Source organism: Temnothorax curvispinosus, unplaced genomic scaffold (assembly GCF_003070985.1).
Source record: "Temnothorax curvispinosus isolate PA1 unplaced genomic scaffold, ASM307098v1 QBEX01013732.1, whole genome shotgun sequence".
Lineage (NCBI taxonomy): Eukaryota > Metazoa > Arthropoda > Insecta > Hymenoptera > Formicidae > Temnothorax > Temnothorax curvispinosus.
The window spans coordinates 183-19,850 of NW_020223512.1; the positions used below are offsets into that span (position 1 = coordinate 183).

At 39.5% G+C, this 19,668-nt stretch overlaps 3 protein-coding genes across 4 annotated transcripts; 2 read left to right on the forward strand and 1 right to left on the reverse strand.

Annotated features, from left to right (window-relative positions):
* The first annotated feature begins 968 nt into the window (after nt 1-968).
* LOC112463889 (receptor expression-enhancing protein 5-like) lies at nt 969-4,385 on the forward strand. 2 transcript variants are annotated; one of them, XM_025030566.1, is made up of 4 exons: nt 969-1,217; nt 1,777-2,009; nt 2,678-2,813; nt 2,941-4,385. In XM_025030566.1, the coding sequence occupies exons 1-4, from the start codon at nt 1,091-1,093 to the stop codon at nt 2,982-2,984; spliced, it is 540 nt and encodes a 179-aa protein (XP_024886334.1). In that variant the 5' UTR covers nt 969-1,090; the 3' UTR covers nt 2,985-4,385. The 2 variants fall into 2 exon arrangements, with proteins under 2 accessions (XP_024886334.1, XP_024886333.1); XM_025030565.1 differs by having other exon boundaries at nt 974-1,217; nt 2,938-4,385.
* Nucleotides 4,386-4,390: 5 nt separating this feature from the next.
* LOC112463888 (armadillo repeat-containing protein gudu) lies at nt 4,391-18,694 on the reverse strand. The gene is made up of 13 exons (XM_025030564.1): nt 16,791-18,694; nt 16,336-16,596; nt 15,970-16,202; nt 9,588-10,365; nt 9,018-9,318; nt 8,621-8,824; nt 8,313-8,399; nt 7,793-8,041; nt 7,015-7,446; nt 5,906-6,310; nt 5,321-5,542; nt 4,801-4,916; nt 4,391-4,484 (listed from the first exon to the last, which is right to left on the reverse strand). Exons 4-13 carry the CDS (start codon nt 9,653-9,655, stop codon nt 4,451-4,453), a joined length of 2,118 nt encoding a protein of 705 aa, XP_024886332.1. The 5' UTR covers nt 9,656-10,365; nt 15,970-16,202; nt 16,336-16,596; nt 16,791-18,694; the 3' UTR covers nt 4,391-4,450.
* Nucleotides 11,317-12,172, forward strand: LOC112463890 (28S ribosomal protein S21, mitochondrial). The gene is made up of 2 exons (XM_025030567.1): nt 11,317-11,562; nt 11,774-12,172. The coding sequence occupies exon 2, from the start codon at nt 11,774-11,776 to the stop codon at nt 12,044-12,046; it is 273 nt and encodes a 90-aa protein (XP_024886335.1). The 5' UTR covers nt 11,317-11,562; the 3' UTR covers nt 12,047-12,172.
* Nucleotides 18,695-19,668: the final 974 nt, after the last annotated feature.

The window sequence follows — 19,668 nt, forward strand, 5'->3', positions numbered from 1 at the left end:
CCTCCTCTTATCTCGCGAGACGCTCCTTTGCCTCGCGAGATGCTTCCCTTGTTTCGCGAAACCCTCCTTTTATCTCGCGAGACGCTCCTTTGCCTCGCGAGATGCTTCCCTTGCCTCGCGAAACACTCCTCTACCTCGCGAGGTGCTTCGCTACTTAGCTTTATATGCGATCAAAATTTATACAATATATAAATTGCATCTATGCATACAAGACAATATTTTCAAAAATTTGACTTACACCACTATGGCTTTTACCCGTCCATATGTAACATTATTTATAAGAAAGTTATATTGTAATAAGGAATTATAAGGAAACGTGTAATAAATTTGAAATTGTATGATACTAATGCCGGATATATTATACGAAATCAACATAAGACGATTTCTTAATAGATAATAACGGTGTTTATTCTTTATCTATAGAATTTCACATTTTAAAAATTATCGTTAATTATTATAAATTTCACATAAATGTGAAGGTTTGAATCAACGCTCAAATAATAGCTTCTTGCTTGCAAAATTTGACATTTATCTGAAAATTAAAATTATAAAATTACGATTATATTTTTCAAAATTATGAGATACAAAGTTCGTAATAATTTTGAAGAATGTAATCTTAATTTTGTAATTTTAATTATCGTAATTCGTTATTAATTGGAATACGCAAGATGGAAGCGCGGCCGCCGCGGCCAGAATATCCCCTCCAGCTGGCTAGTTCGGCTTCGGCACGAACCTAGCACGGACGCAAACCATGTGCGGTTACCGAGCGATACGACGTAGTTGAGTTGCATTTTCTCAGGCGGCGCGTCGGAAAATGCAACACAGCAACACACGAAAAAGGCCGGGATGGCCTCTCTCAGGTTTCTCTCTGGTTGTGGGAAGAATGAATTTATCGTGCATTTTTGAATGGTGATTGGTTGCGATATCTCGAGAGGTCGAGAAAGAAAGAAGCATCGAACGTGTCGACCGGTCGATATCGAACGTCGGCCTGGTCGGCCATATCTCTCTAGTGGCGAACAGGTACACGCTTAACCAAGGCTACGCGCTCCGTCTTGTGTCGAAGGATAGTTTGTTTCCGCGAGGAAAAAAAATGGCCCGAATTACCGCCGTGAAGGAATATCTCGAGAAGACGTTGAGGGACGAGAGCAAGTCATGGACAAAGATGTTCGTCTTCGCAGAGGCGAAGACCGGCATCGATCGGCTGTACATTTTTGTCGGTGAGTCGCCGGACGATTACACGCTGATTTTCCAGTCATTCTTATTGATTGGCCGGCTCGGCCGCAGGCATTTAGATAATTATTCAGCCTCTATGCTAATGCGCTCTCACGGCTCCTCGAAACTCGTTATCGCGCGCTCGCGTTACGCAACGCGAATGTGTCTACCTTTTTTCCCCCCTATTTTTTACGTTAACGCCACGTTTCTTTCTCGAATAAATATTTCGGAGCTCTTTCCGAAAATCTGGAACCTTGATCTTTGTCGTACAATCGCATGACGGTATCCGGAATATCCTGTATTTTCTGTCTATTTGCGTAAAAATTTCCGTAAACAGCAGTACGTTAAATTTAATTAGTAGTAGGGACCGATTTCATCGTCTCCGATTAACTTGATCCTCCGATTAAACTCACTCTTTGTCTCTTTCTAAGAGGGAAGTCAGAAAGAGATGAAGAGTGAGTTTGATCGGAGAATCAAGTTAATCAGAGACAGCAAAATCGGCCCCTCTATTCACAGAAAGACTACGTTATTATTGTTATTATTTTTGTTATTTACTATTGATAGGATCATTGATGCTGCTGGCTTTATACTTGGTGTTTGGATTGGGACAACAGCTAGTGTGTAATATAGTCGGTTTTGTTTATCCCGCATACCAATCTATGAAGGCGTTGGAAAGCCCCAAGAAAGAGGACGACACAAAATGGCTTACCTATTGGGTCGTTTTTGCCGTATTTACTATAATAGAATTCTTTTCTGAATATATCGTCTGCTGGTTTCCGGTTTACTGGCTGTTCAAGGTATAAATTTTAAAGACACATTAATGTCCATTTCTATCAATGTAGATTAATTTTGATCTCGGTTTCCCTGATGGAAATATTTTGTTGAAAGTGTTGTGAAATCGATGAAAATTGAAATAAAAGTTATTGAAAAATATATTTCATATATTTTAAAATAAATAAATTTTCCTTATGAATTGTAATACTGTGAAATATAAGGAAAGTTAAATCCCAGATAGCACAGTGACAATTAATTCCGTCATAATGACATTAGAGACGGCATTATGACGGAGTTAATACGTCATTTGACGTCACTGTGCTATCTGGGATTATACTAATGAAAAATAATAAATTTTTTGAAATATGAGAATATCATAAAATTAACTAAATTTAACTAAAAATTGAATTTTTACTGAATATTGATGGAATAGTAATGAAATGGGATTAATTGAGAGAGTCAGAGAATTTAAAATATATTTCAGTAAAATTTTTTATTATATTTTCAGTAAAATATTTCCGTCAAGGTTAACTTACTTTTTATCCTTTTCTAACTCTTGGAATTAGAAAAAGATAAAAAGTAAGTTAAACCAGGATTAAAATTAACCTGCATTAATAGAAATGGATACAAGTCTTAAAGATAGACCCTGCCATGGTCAAATATTGATAAATTTATGAATTTGTGTATGCAGTGTATATTCTATGTATGGTTGATGGCGCCAACTGAGTACAACGGTTCCTTGATTCTATATCGCCGAGTCATCCGTCCAAAGTTTATACAGTATCAACCTGGATTAGACAGACTGTTGTCCAATGCACGTGATACAGGTAAGGCGATTATCTTATCAAAAAATAATCTGGCTTCCCTAATACTACGCACATGTCTGTCAGAGAAATATTTATTTGCGAATATTAATCAAAGCAAAAATATAAAGATATATTACTTTTGTAGCAGTCAAGACTGCAGCGGGAGCATTGCTGACCAATAAGGAAGATTAATGAAGCTGTAAATTGAACATAATAGAAAGTCCATTTGTGTCTTTCCCTTTACTCATTCCTAGCAGAGAGAGAGCGTGGATTTTATGCTTTACCGAATATTATTGAGCGTTGTTACATTAACGACTACAAAGATGAAGAAAATGCCAAACGAATAGAAATTTTAAATATCCTAGATACAATAAGCAACTGTCAAGTGAATCAGGGAAAATCAAAGTTGTCCAAAATTGTGAATAGATAACGAATACGAAGGATGCACGAATGAAAAAAAAAGTCTCCCTCTGAAAATAAATCATTTATAGTATAATAACCTGGTTTCAGAATTACGGAATAGTGTTGTTAGAAACACAGTTTCAGCATGGAAATAACGTTTTATTTTCAGATAAGCTCGGCTTATCGTTTATAGTAATTCCGAGCCAACTGAAAATTTGGAATGTTTTTGTACAATAGGATAGACTGGCCACGTGTGTCTGCCATTTGCGTAATCATTGATGATATACATGTGTTAGAATACTTTACTTTTAGAGGAAAGAGTTTCACCAACATTAAACTTTCTAATTACCTGATTTAATTCTTTATTTTTTCTAAATTATTTACTCAATATCAATTATACAATAATAAAATGTCAAGTTTTTATTTTAAAATATTTGCGGTGTTAATCTGAAATGAATAAGATGTTGGTGAAATCAGTTTTTACCGCGTATGTTTTACTAGGTAAGTTTATCAGGCATTGTTGATAAGAAGCTGGTAAGGATGATTGAAATACTTAAAATTAGCAAAGATCCAAGATAATTGGAAACGATATATGATATATTCAGATACGTAAAGATACCTCGATAAATCTAACTAAAAATTTGAAATCTTTGATGACCATTGTTGCCATCTAATTGTTATATCGCGATAAGGCGAGAGTTCTGAGATAAATCAGAAATTATGCCTTCTAGTTAGTTCACGAGTCGTCAATGAAACGACACGCACAATTAGCTTAAATTTGTACATTATATATGTGAGATTGCATCGTAACTTGCATGCGATTGTCTTCTTCTGTTTATATTCTATATAAAAGAATATAGTATAGTCTACCAACATCCTCAAATAGCTTCGACTTTGAAGTAATAGAGACAAGCTTAGGATATGTGTATATTGCTCAAATTAAACCGTCTTGTACAAGTTAATAACCACCTTGTCCGACCAAGTCGGTGTGTTACATTTGTGGATCCTATGAAAATCTAAGGGCATTTTTCCATGTCTTTTTTCCATCACTTTTAAAATTCGTCATATGGTTATACCGATTGTTACCGAGAGGATGATATTACGGGTTTTAAATAAAAATGTAAATTTAGAGGTATTGACCAAAATTATAAACCATTATACACGCACTGCAATAAATATGTTTTTATTTTATACACTTCCTCTTTTCTTCCTCTTTTTTTCCTCTTTTTTTCTTTTCCGCTGATAACTGACATCATTCACAAACGGAAATCGATTTCCTGTAATGAGCTCCTGTGAAAATCCCAAATGATTGTATACAGCAGCTTCATTAAATAGTAAAAGCAAAACAATTAAAATAATTTAATCCTGAAGAGCGTAAATAAATGTATATACATATAAGCGCACAATACTAAGTTCCCGTAAATCAAATTATGACAAAATGAATATTCGTTTCAGAAATACATATTTTATCAAATATAAATTCAAAATTATTTGTCGATATTTAGAATTACGAATAGGGAATTAAATATTGATCATTTCAATTTCAGTTAAATAGGATTGTTGTGCTCTTTAGGATTCAAATTCATAAAAAATGTAAAAAAATTACATTTCGTTGAAGTGGAATTTCTCTGCAGTCAACGCGAGCTTCCTTATATGACGAATAGTGGACGCAGCTGCAATCTGCACCTCTGGATCGTCCGAACCCACCAAACGCAATACGTGCTGTTTGAAAATTCCATCAACATTTTCAGAATTTAATCAGGATTTTCGAAAAGTAGAGAAAATGTAATGTATCGTCTCGGTATATTGAACCGATAATAATTAATCAAATTGTGTGAAAAAGATGTAACTCTAGATATCTGGACTTTTATTATTTTTATCGAACATTCTACTTATGAAATTATCTCTATTGAAGATATCTTTATCGGTTCATATTAAAATATTATAAACATTTATAATACTAAATTAATATGACTTACAAATTTTTATGAGAAAATAAATTTTCAGATAAAACATATTCTTTTTTGAACTTTGAAAATTTTGAGATTTCGTAGAGTATTATGCTTTAATATCAAACAACTATTAATGTTATGCACGTATGCAAAAACGCAAGATCCTAATTGTACCTTGATAACGCCGCAGGTGTGCATGGTCACGCAATTTAAGGGCTCCTTGCTCAAATGGTACACGGCAATGCAAACACCCTTCAACACGTCCTTGTTCTTGCTGATCATGTAATTAACGAGCGGCGCGACAGCGTTCAGTTTGCCGAATTCATAACTGTTCCGATCCCAATCGCAGCAATAGGCTATCGCCAATGTCAGATTAGCGCGCAAGTTCTCATCGTCCTTAAAAAAGAAGTCATTCCATTATCGCGCAGATGTTTCGATTAAAAATATTTAATAGGCAGTAAAATATTTAAATGCGGCTATTTCATGGGGGAAAAAACGGAGTAAACTGTTAAGTATCATTATTAATGATTTGATAAAAAAGATTTGAGGAATCATATAAGAAGCATATGCCAACAAGCGCGCATTATATTTTATTCCGTATGTTTACCAAAAAAAATTTACCAAAAAAAGTTTAAATTGTGTAAATGCTATTCTGCGAGTATATTAACTATTATATATTGTCATATCTTCCATGAAGTAGCCGTGCAAATTAAGTAAAAAAAAAAAAATCATCGTTATATTAAGCAGCGATGAACCAACAGTTTCCACGAGGGCAGCCAGTTTTTTCACGACGCCGTGATCCGTCAGGATACCCAGGTTTTCAGGATCGGTAGCGATCTCCGCGATCATCGCGCAGACCGCGCTGAGCACTTCCGTGTCTTTGCTCTCCAGGAGGCTGACCGTGAGCTCCAGGCCGCCCACGAAGGCACGCACCATTTCCGGCGAGTCCTTGGAGTGCCGTATGCAGGGTACCAGAGCGAGGCAGGCGTTACGCTTGATGACATCGCTGGGGTGCTTTAGCAGGGACCAAACTAATCGCACGCCGTCCAGCCGATGCTCCGGGTCGTTGATAATGTCCATGCATCTCTCATCGACGGCGCACTCTTTCAGCACCAACGGCACGTTCTCCAGTAATGGCTCGTACGTGGCGCTCAACAATCTAATCTGCAAAGGTCTCTGAAGTATTCATTCTGCGGTATCGCCAATACCAGAGGATAACGAGGAAACATTGATCGTCGCGAGGATGGCGTGGCGCACGTTAACTCGATTAATCGTCGGGAGCCAGTACTCGCAAACACCCTCCGATGCGCAATCCAATTTTCGCCTCATTTGGAAATTATCTCTCATATAAACGCGAATGGGATAATTAAACGTAAATGGATCAACGCACAGCGATATTCCAATAACAAAATTAATAATTGTTATTAAATTATTAACATACACGATGAGAATTCATCTAATAATTGCTCGAGGATTGTTATAAAAGAATCACAACTATCGGTTTTATTATTATTTCGAATAAATGCCGGGAGGAATCTCTTCTGTCTATATCAATATAATTCGTCCTTTCTTGGATATGGTATTTAAGTCATTAGAACACGTAAATATGATTAAATTATTTCATGTCTAAGTAAATATTTAGATACATAAAAATTATCTTTTATTCGAAAAATAAAAAAAATTGATTATCCATGACGTCACATCTTTGAGACCATCAACATATGTATGTGTTTATTCCCTCTTATAATCCCAATGTATAAAGCATACAGAGTTCGACAAGAGAAGCAAAGTTCGATCCGGCAGCAGAGAGAGAAGAAAACCAGAGACAGAACTACAGAAGTGTATTTCCGACTTTGAACGGTCTTTACCAGTTTCGGTAGACCCTCGTTAGTCCTCAAGACGTCCCTGTTAGCGGAATCCTTACAGCACTCGGCAAGGGCGCCCACGACGTTAGCCAACACCCGCTCGTCCTCGTTTTCCTCGAGCAGAGGCACCAACGACGCTACGAGGTCGTTCTGATTGAACCTCATTATGTTCTCCGGACTGATGGCGCATTTCCAAATACCGCCAGTGACAGCAGCTAGCAGACGCTTGTTGGCGTGCACCTCGTCGCTCTGCACGAGTTTGCAAAGTGGATCCAGGCCACCGGCTCGACGCACCATCGTTCGAGTTTCCCGATTCGAGGCGCACTTGAAGATGGCCAGGGCGGAGTTCTCCTTCAACTTCGTGTTGTCGTTCTTCAAATGTCGCACCAAATCGTTGATGATGCCCACTCGCTCAAACGCCTCCCTGAAAACATTCTGCACACACGCACGACTCAAATACGACACCAACTATAGGAAAACATTTGTAATGAAAATTTGAAAATGAGTTGTCGAACTAATTATAATTATTTAATAAATGCGATAGTGGATTTTGAATAATTGTAATAGTTCACAATATCGACGTCTGATATTTAAATTTCACGATATTTAATTTATTTTTTTATTATTAATACGGTAATATTATATGATCATTTTTAACGGTCCATTTTCATAATTTAATTTTATGTATTTTTCAAATCAATTAATATTATTTTCATAGACAGATAATTATGTTATCTTAATTAAAATACTGTTAACAGATAGAGAAAAGAATTCAATAAACCAGATCAGCGCACTGCTGTACGACGCCCATCGTGGGTACGATCAGCTGAGTGTGTTTCGATCTCAGGAAACGCGACATCAAACGAACGACGCCGTGTTGGCGAAGTTCCTCCTTGACCTTCGGACTACTGCCCAAGGAATCTAAGACCTTGGCGCAGCCTATAGCGACGGCCACGAGTTCTTTGCTAGCCTCGCTCAATTCGTCGTACGACCGGCGGAGAACCTCGTCCGGCACATCCATTACATCCAGCTGCCGAATCAAAGTTTGAGAGTCAATAAATTGTCACGCTGGCCACATTGAGAAAAAATATATTTAAATGTTAAATATACTGTATGCGAAGCAAGAGTCTTGGAGACGGACTCATTCGTCATATGTCCATTTCTACTGCAATGTAGATTAACTTTTTATCTCTTTCTTACAACTAGAAAAAGATAAAAAGCATTGCAAGTTAAAGAGATAAAAATTAATCTGCATTGATAGAAATGGATATTATTTGAATAATTGCAACAAGGTAACTTACTATTAGCGGTATTCCACCGCGAATTCTGATCTGTTTTCTAGCCTTTCTGACTCGAGCTATAATGGCCATCGTTTCGGCTGCCAAAATCTGAGAGAATAAAAAATTATTACTATACATTATTATAGTACAATAAAACGAAGAGACAATAACTGCTCTAAAAAGACAGGATTTTTGGGATTTCAGTATTTTTAAACTGTTGAGTTTTATTGGCTTAAATCAATGGAATTCTAAACTAAGCATTTCGCGCATAAAGACCAAAAAAGCCGATAAAATCGGAGGAGTTATTGTAATAAGGGTCAATGAACAACCTGGATATCTCTAGCGGGATGCTTCAGCATTTGGATCAATGGCGTCGTGATGTCCAAGTCGATTAAATATCGTTTCATATCCGTGGAAGTCGCAATTTGCAGTAGGACCGACAACGAGCCGTTCTGACATTTGATGTCACTCGTTTCGAGAAGATTTACTAGAACTTCGAGACCGCCCATTTCTTGGATAGCTTTCTGTATGATCTGCACCACGAACGAGTTTGAACCATGCGGATACGAGACAGACAGATTATTTCAAATTAAAGAAGTAAAAAATTGACAAGTAAAGCGGAAGAATAAGTCTATACACAGAATTATTCATCTTGTTATATAAATAGCTCTCCTGATATTTTTTTCTTGCAGTCTAACATATAAAATGATAAGTTTTATAACGAACCTTATTGGTGAGATCGTAATCCTTCAGTAAACACAAGGATACCATAGTGGCGGTCTGGTTGCCGGCTTTCATATACTTGATGAGCTTCTGTATGTGCCAGAATTCGGAAGGCACTTCCGGGTGATCTTCCTGAAGATACCTGGCCTCTTCCTCGCTCTCGGACTCCGGCTCGTCGTCCGAGCTCTCCTCCTCGGCTTTCTCGCTGACAAGACGAATTCGAGGTCCATAGGGTTCACCAGTAAGCAAGGATACCTGTTTCGGAGGCTCCGGCTCGGCTGTCTCCGTGACTTCTGGCTCCGATCTACAGAAACAGACCTAATATCGCTTAGTCCTATACATCTCCATTTCGTCTTATTTATTTTTGGAAAGGTATTCCAAATTCTCACTCCACTTTTCCGAAAAACAGTAAAGTTTGGAAATATATTAATCTTGTCTAAAAATTACTATGCCATCTACAAATTATTACATTGTAAATAACTATAATAATTTAAAAGTCAAAGGTTACGAAAACATAACTGGATTTATAGGACGATTCGTCTCCACGTGAATAATTCGTGTTCGTTCGCTTACTCAGAATGTTCCAACTCTTGCACAGCCTCTTTCTTCGGCGCGCTCTCTCTCTTCTTCTTCGGAGGCATCTTTCGCAACGGGCATTAAGTCCGCGGTAAACTCTCTCCCAAAGGGAAGTCCTTTTCTCATCAAAATATTCGTTTTCGGACTCGAAACACCTTTGACCATCCCCGTACGCTGGTACAGCGAACTATCGATCAAACAATTACCGCCAATTTCGCTGCCCCGCTGAAAATAACGGAACTTTAAACGCTTATCGGGGAAAAAAAGAACAGAAACGAAATAGTAATCGTTTTTTCGATATGCATCGCTATCGCGCTGTCTGAAGTAAATCATTTACACGTCAGTGTCCATTTGGCTATATGATTTGGCGAATATCATCTTCGCAAAATTTTCAGTTATTTTCAAAGGGCGCATGGAAAATGTCGCGTAAATTATTGATGACCTGCTGACGGGGATTTATATAGAACAATAAAACATTCCTTTCGCGAAATTTGTTCGACCACGAAGCGGCCGATCCGGAAAAAAGATTCGTAGGTATGGAGACGAGCGAAATCTCGTCAAACGAATTCGGGCTTGGCGAGAGCGACACTTCGATCTTCGCGAAGATATGTGCCGTCCGAAGAAGCTGAGGAAACGACACGAGGTGGAATCACGACGTGGGTGACATGAACAAATGTTCGTCGTGCATATATACGCGTCTCCCTTCGCCCTTATCCTACTCATGCTCTCGTTATGTGCCTGGCTCGGCGTCTGCCGATGGGGATTCGGCTACAATCTGAAAGACCGAGAAGTAAATTGTTATTAAATTATAAAAAAGAATCAAGCTCGTGCGTTTTGAAACATAAACAAAATATACACAAATAAAACGTCTCTATGTATTTTTAAGCATGTCTAAAAACGTCTTTAAAATGTCTCTTAGATACGTGTATGTCTAAAAGATGTCTCAGAGATGTTTTTTAAGATATCTTTTAGACATGCACGCTGTCTGGATTTGAATTTAACATCTCTCGATTGTTCATTTATTGGCTTTTAAACTTTCTACATTATGAGTGTTTTCCATTTACTGACACAAGTCGACACAAGTCTCGTTCTGTCTTTGTTACTCGTTTAATACCAAGAAAAATAGAACGACGTCTGTGTCTACTTGTGTCACTAAATGGAAAGCACACTATACTTTCCATCTATATATGTTGTTTTTTGGACCCTCAGAGTGTATATACGTGGGTCTAACATGTTCGACTCTATTTTTCCCTAATACCTTAAAGTATTTTAAAAAATCTGAAAAAATTCATGAAACATCTGATGTTTACATTGTAATTGACGATTTTAGTTATTTTGATAAACATCGTTTATTTAATATTCTCTGGCAGGCTTGCAAGTTTTACAGTTACGAGATGTTATTTTGGTTTGGACGCCGTAGACCCATGTATACAGACGGAGGGTTAATTATTGTTAATTATCATTATTATACATTAGAGTTGCATGATTAGAGTACGAGATTCTCGACAGAGACCTCCGCGTGTGTAACGCTCGTCTCTATTTTGTAGATCGCTCATTGCCTGGTGGTCTATTTTGTCATTATCACGTTATTGAACGTCGTATTTCTGGGGCACATACGATTGTTCTACGATTACCCGCCGGAGACGGCCGGCAATTAATCAGGTGATAATCAGATAAAAAAAAGGCAGCGCCATGACGTCAGTTGTTGATTAATCGGCCGCTAGATGGTGCTACCCGTGCTGTTTCCCACTGTTTCCAGTCAAAAGTGCCGTCCGGAACTCCGTACTCGGGAGCACGAGTATCAATTTATACAAGTGGAATAAAAAGTTCTCACGGCATTATTTACAGCGAAACGTAATTAGTTATTTCTGGTGAATCCGCGAAAAGTGCTTCTAGTTATCGCAGACAAGCGAAGACAGCGCGGGGATCGATCGGCAGTTTCTAACCTAACCTAAAATCGGAGCTACGTGCAGTAAATATTTGTCAATTATCTTGAACTAGTAAATCATATCTAACGAGATAAATTCTAACGTTGCTTCTAGCATTATATTAATTTTGGTAGATACATTTTTGGAACATTTATTGTGTCTAGCTATATTCTCCACGGATCTAAAGACAATGAATTCTAACTGTAAAACGTTCGGTGCAGAAAGAATGCAGTTGTTCCTCGCGTCATTTTCCAGATGGGTCTTGCACGGCATCTTCAATTCGCCAGCCGCACGATCTTCGTTCAAAACAACGACGTGGAGAAGGCTTGTCGCATATTAAATCGCATACTGTCCAAGGAAGACATCTTCGGCCAGTACAGGCGCACGAGGTACTACGAGAAGCCGACTCAGGTCAGACGTAGGATCAACTTCGAGACGTGCAAGTCGATCTACAACGAGGACATGGATAGAAAAATCAAATTTCTTCTACGCAAGAACAGAGTAGATCCTTTTCCCGGTGCGTCGTAAGACTTATCGATCCCGTCTTAGATTACAATTAGAGTACAATTGCAAATCTGTCTACAAACTGGCGCCGTACAATTTATTTAAGAATAAATCATTATCAGAAATATAAGAAAACGGACAGCGATGTTATTCCTCCTGTTTTATTCACACCAACGTATCTGATACGAATTGATTCAGGATACTTTCTTAGCTACAGGGAGCTTGCTAATATTTTCATTTGCTCGCGTATTAAATGCCTTGACGTAGATATCGCTCTCTATTATATTTAACGCAGATTGATTCGAAGGTATTATATACGGATAATCAATTAGTATCCATCGTATACCGAGATACAAAAATACAATCTGCATCGGAGATAATGGATCAATACGGAACGCGCTTTAAACGTAAACGTTAATGCCGTGCCAAGGGGCGAAATGAAAAATCATCCTGGCGGGCAGAAATGCGTTTTCCCGTTATCTCGCGCCATAAGTAACTCCAGGAAGTCGGTTCTCGCGCGAGAAACACGCATCTTTCTCTTTCTCTCTCTCCTTTTTTTTTCCTTTCCACCCCTCTTTCCGTAAGCGACTTCCATCATCTTTCTTTCGCGAGGGAGGCGAGAAAAGACAAAACCGTCCGGTTGGTCGGTCGGTCGGCTTTCCTGGCAACGACTCCGCCAACTTGGCGAAAATTGAATAGATAGTGGCGCCCGGACTATGCCAAGTTTTCCAGCGGGGTTTGTCGGTGGACAGGAGGGTAATTCGACCTCGTGGGAAGAAAAGGAGACAGAGAGAGAGAGAGAGAAAGAGAGGGAGGGAGAGAGCGCGCGGTTGCAGCTCCTGTATCCTCATCTTGGCGATAACGCGGACGGCGCCGGCGTCCTATTAGAGTAGGATAAGTAGTTCTGCCCGCGCTCGCGACTCGATCTTCGAAACTGTTCCCACGGCGAAAAACGTTTGGCAAAATGGAATATTAGCGCGAAACTGGATCCTTTATATTCGTTTATATTCAGCGTCGCGTTGCGGCTCGCTCTCGGACGCACGGGTATTCAATTTTCGAATATGCGTTTGGCGCTGGTGTTAAGTCCGCGAGTTTTTCCAAACGATTATTGTTGTTTACTTGAAATTCCTCGATCTTGTTTTTCTTATCTCGAATTATCAAGAAGCAAATGTAATTAAATATTCTATTTTTTTTTGTTCCAAGAGACCCTTTTACGTGGATTTGTTTAGTCTTCAAAGTTTGAAAAGTAATAAAAAATGGTTTAAACTACAAGTCCGTCAGTTTAGTAATATACATACAATCTACAAGTTCTTTAATTAGTAAGTCGGTCGGTGCTCATTTCTCATTTCAAATAAAGGAGTACCACGCAAATGAAAGATTCATCCAAAAAGGCCGAAAGAAATTCCAGTCGTCTGCGATTTTGTAAGAATATACCTCGCGAAAGATGCAAATATTTCGCATAACGGATAGACTGTCCCCGGGAAGGGTTAAATGGGTTAAATGGCGATAAATTCCGAGAAGTCGCCGGGGCGGGAGAGGGCAGCCGGAGGGACGCGGAAAGCTTCTCAAAGTGCTCGTCAACTCGTATAATCCGCGATTTATTTGACCCCGGCCGTCATAAATCCGGCCTCGGTGCGTTATTCCCGTAACTAGGAGTAGCAAACGGATCTCATTTCAGCCATCGGGACCGCACTGTCGTGCTATCAAAGAGGGAGAGAGAAGGATCGTGAGGGGGGGGAGAGGGGGGGGGGCGACGATCCTCGCGTCGTCTCGCTTGAGAAGGCGGTTTGGCTTAACTCCCGGGAATCTGGATCCGAAACTATCCGGCGAACTACTCGCAAGACAGTTTGCCCAGAAACGGATTTCTCAATCCCGGGGGATGTCACCCTGCCTGCGGCCCCTCCCCCCCGCCCTCCGGGCCGCCGTTCTCCTTCCCTCGACCGTTTCGATTTGAAACTCCGCGTATACCTCCACCGCCGCGCCGGCCGAATAACACGATGGCTCCATTATTGCGCGAGCGCTTTTGGGTATTATGTGATGAGATCGGATTTCAAGCCTGTCCGTCAAAATTGTCGAAATGGAAAAAAAGAAGCGTAAAAAAGAAAGGATTTTGTCTGCGGGAAGCGCAAATCGGCGGCTCCTCTCCCTCTCCCGACAAAAGCTTAGATCTGATAAAACTGCCAACCGTTGAATATATCTTTGCGCGCGATTATGCCCCGAATTAAATTTCTGTTGAGGCAGATCTACTCTAAATCCACTGAAAATACCATCTTCGTATATGTCCGTAATTTTATATCGGATTTATTTTAAGTAAAATCTTTTAATTTAAGTATATTTTTCATTTATTTTAAGCGAAATATATTCTAATATTCAACGATAACCCCGTATTTAAAAATTCTCGACTATATTGTACAAATTCTCGATTATTGTGCAAAAAAACGAATGAATTATAGATCCATTGAAAAATACATCGGGCACTGTCACATCGATCTCCTTATTTTCCATGCCGCGATCCGATATTCGACAAAGATATCGGTAAAAGCGCGGAGTCGAGAGAACTACGAAATTTTTATTTAAACATTGCTCCGACGTTTGCCTCGCTTATGAAAACATTCGAGGCGAAGCGAAATTATGTCGAGTGTCTTTAGAGAGACAGAGAGGGAGAGAGAGAGAGACTAGCGGATCGTTTTTCCGCGAGACGGAAAACGATCGCCTGAGCTCACGATCTCACCGAATGTTCGCCGAGTTTTCAGCTGCATCAAAAATTTCGGATTTAAGAGTTCGTCTTGTCACTTCGCGGCTCGAGCCGTGTGTGCTTACCGCAAACTTTATTCGCGACACCAACTTATCCTCTCTCGCTTTATAGATCAATTCGAAATACCTCTTGAATTTGATTATCATCTTACGGGACGACAATATTTTTTCTAGGATCAATCTGATAATTTGTACAATAAACGTGCTAGGAACAATATATCGTGATGTCAGTATAATCATGCCGTCGGTTGTTTGCCGATATCTATAAAATTATCTAGATGATCACATCCAAATAATGAAATAAAATAATTTTTATCATATTTAGATAAAAAAAATTAAATCTATTCATCTTCATCTTAGATAAAAAATCATGTCATTTTATTTAAAAGTTATATAAGATAGTACAGGATTTTCATTCTTTCTGCTATTTCTGTATCACCGTTAAATTAAATTGGATTCCAGAACGTTATATGTATAAGTTGTAAAGACCTATTTTTGAAAGAAGTAGACTATTTATACTGCAAGAATATCATTACACTCGAAAACAGATCAAGTAGTAGCGGAGAGGAAGATATTTCTGTCGCAATATTGAAAAAAGAGAATAATAAGCAAACATTTATTAGTGGTAACATCGAAGCACTTTCGTATTTGGAATTTAAATCGAAGAAACTCCAATCTCTTATAAATTTTCTCCAAATATAAAAATATTTTTCTTCAAATATAATATATCCCTGCCATCGTCGGTGCCAGTCGACCTTTTCAGTTCAGCATAGCAAATAAGTATCCCATCGAAATCGCTTATCAGACAAAATATTATTCGAAAAACTTTTATTTTTAAGAAATAAAAACTTAAAATTGTGAGCACTGTTTTAATATCCCTTTTACAATTTGCGTAATTCTTTTCAGAAATTTTTATGGATAGTCTCATAAACACAAAATTATGTAAAAAATTATCTAGATAAATCACGATAATCATTTCATCTTTTATCTAGCTTAATTAAAAACAAAATCATCTTTATCTCATCTAAGATGAATTTACGGATTTTTATCTTATCTTCATCTCAGATTATTTTGAAATCATCTAGGTACGGGAAACACTGCCGGGTGCCGTTGCTAAATCGCAAGAATTATCGCATAGACGACTACGGCTTAGGGATGGTTACGGTTCTTTGCTTAAACAGTTTAAAACATACACACGGATATTCCTCTCGAAAACGAAGATCCAAAAGCTGCGCTGGCTCGCATTTCGCTGGTCATTGCTCCGTTCCTAGGACTCCGCGGAAGCCGCCGGTTTTATCCGTCAAAATCTCACCTCGCCCGGGATTAACTGCCCTTCAGCGTACTTCAGCGAGCTACGGCGCCTCCTTCGAGATGCGCTTATCAAAGGAACTTTCACGACGATATTTTTGTCTGTCTTCGTACCCTCCTGAGAAAAAGTTTGCAAGGCGGGAATTAGCGGGGAACTTTATAGCCGCGATCGTAAAGCACCGCGGTCCGCGGAGTTAAGCCGTGCACGCGCCTTGATCTTCCCCTGCAGCCTTTTATTTTTTTTCCCTCACCTGCGCCCGATGTACTTGGTTTTCTCTCTGATTTTCCGCGTTCAATGGAACCTACTTAATTCAGTCGTCGTACGCCGTCGTAGACTGTTAAAAGCAAATTTGCTATATGACATAATATTGACTTAGCGTCCTGAGCAGCTTAAGATACCAAATTAATGAACCTCGGCAAATATGAAATTTAAAGTATCTCGGTTGTTCTAACGCGAAACATATCCTATTCGACACTCTTATTTGAGATTCTCCTCTCCTCATTATAATTTTCTGGAAAAAAAAAAAAAAAACAAGACAGTATGTGATATCATATATGGTTTTATGTCAGAGTTACCGTCGAAAATGACGAGTACTAAATTCCTCTAATATCAAACTCGTAAATATATAAGTTCTTCAACGCGGTTGACAATTTTCTGTTCGACCGCGATAGTAGGACGACACACATAAATGATATATAAACAAACCTCCAAATTAAACGTGAAACTGACGCTGATCGAATTCGGCCGAAATAACTGACGTTAATTTCCTTGTCGTACAACAAGGCGTGTATTCCCACCGTGGTCTCTCTCTCTCTCATCGTTAAATACGATCGTCTAATTCCGAATTTCGGTCGCGTCACGCGAAGCTCGCGAAGTGCCACGAAATTAGGATGGGCGTCACAAGAGGCGAAATATCAGCGGGTCGGGATTTATCAGTGGACGGCGATCGATTTTCGCCGGAATGTCAATATCCCCTCTTATAAGTCTTTCGGGGGAGGAAAGGACGTCGTTCGTTATAGGACGATTACTCGGGAACCGAGGGCTACTCATGAATAGCCGAGGGCCGAGTGTACAAAAGCGCGCGAGAGGCACAGAGACGACCGTATCCCCTCGTGCATATTGCAAGGGAAGCCTCAAAATTACTTTCGAGCTCGGTTGGTAGTTAATGCTCGCCCCTTTCTCTCTCTCTCTCTCTCTGTCCTTCTTTCTCTTCGTGCACTGGGGCTTTAAATATTCCAATTGACGAAGTTCGCGTCATCGGTCGGTCGGTCGGTCGGTCGGTCGGCTGGCTGGCCGTTCGGTGCCACGACAATAGGTGCACCGAGAAAGCTAAATGAGCCGCGACGTAATTCAGTCTCGAAGTTTTACGCGCGGCGCCGTCACGAATCGCAATGTCGCGTCACACTGACGTTTAGTTTCACTCAGGGAACTCGTCCTTTTCCCGACAAAGGACAAAGCCCACCCTGCCATGCTCGCTCGTCTATCGAAAGGTGGACGCGCCATTGAAAGACCCAGCCAAGGGGTAAACGATTTTTTCGTTAGAAATGATCTTATCTCGCCTTATTTTATCCCCCTGCGAGAATGCCGTTATCGCCGAAGTCCTTCAACTTTGACAGCGTAAAGCATGTGTCACTTGGAACGAGTAATGAGAGGAAGACCCATATTCGCCGGTGACGGAAACGTTCGCAAAAGGAAAAGAGGTATAGAGAAATGAATATGCGCGCGGAAAAACGTGAAAGGTACGTGAGCGAGTGCCTATTGACGTCGATCTTTTCCGGCATATCGAGCGACGAAAATTCAAAATGAGACAACGGGAATATGCTGCGGGACGTGCGGGAGGATATAGGTCCTGTGTGTAGTGCCGTGTGCGAGAAGCTACGTCAGTTATTTTAGTGTTCGCCGCGAGAGAGAGAGAAATCGATGTTAAGGACATTACATCGCCGTCGTCGTCGCCGTCGCCGCATCGTCGCGTACGGCAGTCGCGTCGGTTGAAAATCGACGAAAAAGCGAGAAAAAGGAAGCGTGATCGACGAGAAGAGAAAGAACGTTTTCGCGAGTCGAGAGTCGACGATCGATGAATATGGAACGGGGGGAAGGGAAAAAAATCGCTCGCGGGCGGGAACCAGGACGCGCGCGCGGAAATGTTCCGCGGGCGCGATTCGGTATATCACGCGCACACACAGCACAGCGGTTGAGACCAAGCACGCGTAGTTTCTGCGGGTCCCAGACATCGACGTGGATTCAATTTGATGCTAATACTTGCAGATGATATACTACAAAGGTATCAGGCCACTGATGAAAGTTAAACAGCCGGTGCGCGGGAGTGAATGGCAAAGTGGTATTACAACAACTTTCGTATGCTCCGGCCCAAGTATGCGTACAAACGGCGAACAATGCGCGTTATACGGACATGTATATTGTATATATGTGCGACGGTTTTACCGCTATCTCTTTTTGAACAATGAGCATTATTACGCAATTATTTGCTCGTATGTGACACGTTTTATTGAATCGAGAATACCTTGCGGTGGTTTCGTATTATTGTCCGAAATATATGTAACGCCAAGTAACCGAGGCGAGAATGCAATTAGCTGTGAGATAAAATAAGAAGGATCGTGCATAATTAGGCGTTATAGCTATTATTGTTTGATTTTTGCTATTTTAATTTTATTCGCGAAGGATCTTTAATCTTTTATAGTTTTTTTTATAGTTTACGTATCACGTATACCTCTATATTTTTTCTTGGAATGTAAAGTTAGCTTTGTAAGACTATTTTCTCACGTTATTATTTATTTATATCTGTTTCTTGTAAATAATACAATTAATGGACATTATATTTGAAATAAAGATACAAACACGAGATGAAAATAAACGCGATTTTATTGATCCTTCGTTAGATATTTAAAAAACTTGCGCTATAAGCGATGCATGTCAGATCCAGGTTTCTTTATATTTTATTATAATAGATATTACGGAAAGAAAGCAAAATTACATAAATTACCGCTCTCAATTACAACGAAAAAAAGATTTACCTTATTGCTACCAATGTAATAAAAATTTCGAAGAAACGACGGAGATATTTTTTAAATGTCCATACGATTCCTGAGACTATTAATAGCCATCAAATAAAAGTCCGATATCCTTTCATGATAACACTTCGTTATTCCTTTAATACAATTAATACATATAATAAAACGTTATCTTGATTATCGTCAGTGACACTAATGACTATAATACGGATTTGATTTTTCATGAAAGGACAACACGCTTTTCGTGGATTCAAGGATCCATCTGACGACCGTTTGACTTTTCTTCTTTTTGACCTTTGCTCTATTTTTGTGACGATTGATCCCCAAGGCATTATGATACTCTTTAACGAATTGCGTCATTTGGCGACCACCGTCCTAGCGATATTTTACTGCTCTGTCGGACTTCATCATTTTATTTATTTATTTTTCTTTCTTTCTCTCTCTTTCTCTCTCTTTCTCTCTCTCCCTCTCTCTCCCTCCCTCCCTTTCTCTCTTCCTCTCTTTCTCTCTTCCTCTTTAACCCTAGAAAATAGTTCAACGTGAAACGTGGACCG

Bases quoted from the DNA above. Each gene is read 5' to 3' on its own strand.
- LOC112463889 (XM_025030565.1), top strand. From the start codon at position 1,091: ATGGCCCGAATTACCGCCGTGAAGGAATATCTCGAGAAGACGTTGAGG. The intron at 1,218-1,776 runs GTGAGTCGCCGG...TACTATTGATAG, and splicing joins TCGGCTGTACATTTTTGTCG to GATCATTGATGCTGCTGGCT. The intron at 2,010-2,677 runs GTATAAATTTTA...TTGTGTATGCAG, and splicing joins CGGTTTACTGGCTGTTCAAG to TGTATATTCTATGTATGGTT.
- LOC112463888 (XM_025030564.1), bottom strand. From the start codon at position 9,655: ATGCCTCCGAAGAAGAAGAGAGAGAGCGCGCCGAAGAAAGAGGCTGTG. The intron at 8,042-8,312 runs GTAAGTTACCTT...TTGATTCGGCAG, and splicing joins GCGGTGGAATACCGCTAATA to CTGGATGTAATGGATGTGCC. The intron at 7,447-7,792 runs GTTTATTGAATT...GCGTGTGTGCAG, and splicing joins TACAGCAGTGCGCTGATCTG to AATGTTTTCAGGGAGGCGTT.
- LOC112463890 (XM_025030567.1), top strand. From the start codon at position 11,774: ATGGGTCTTGCACGGCATCTTCAATTCGCCAGCCGCACGATCTTCGTT.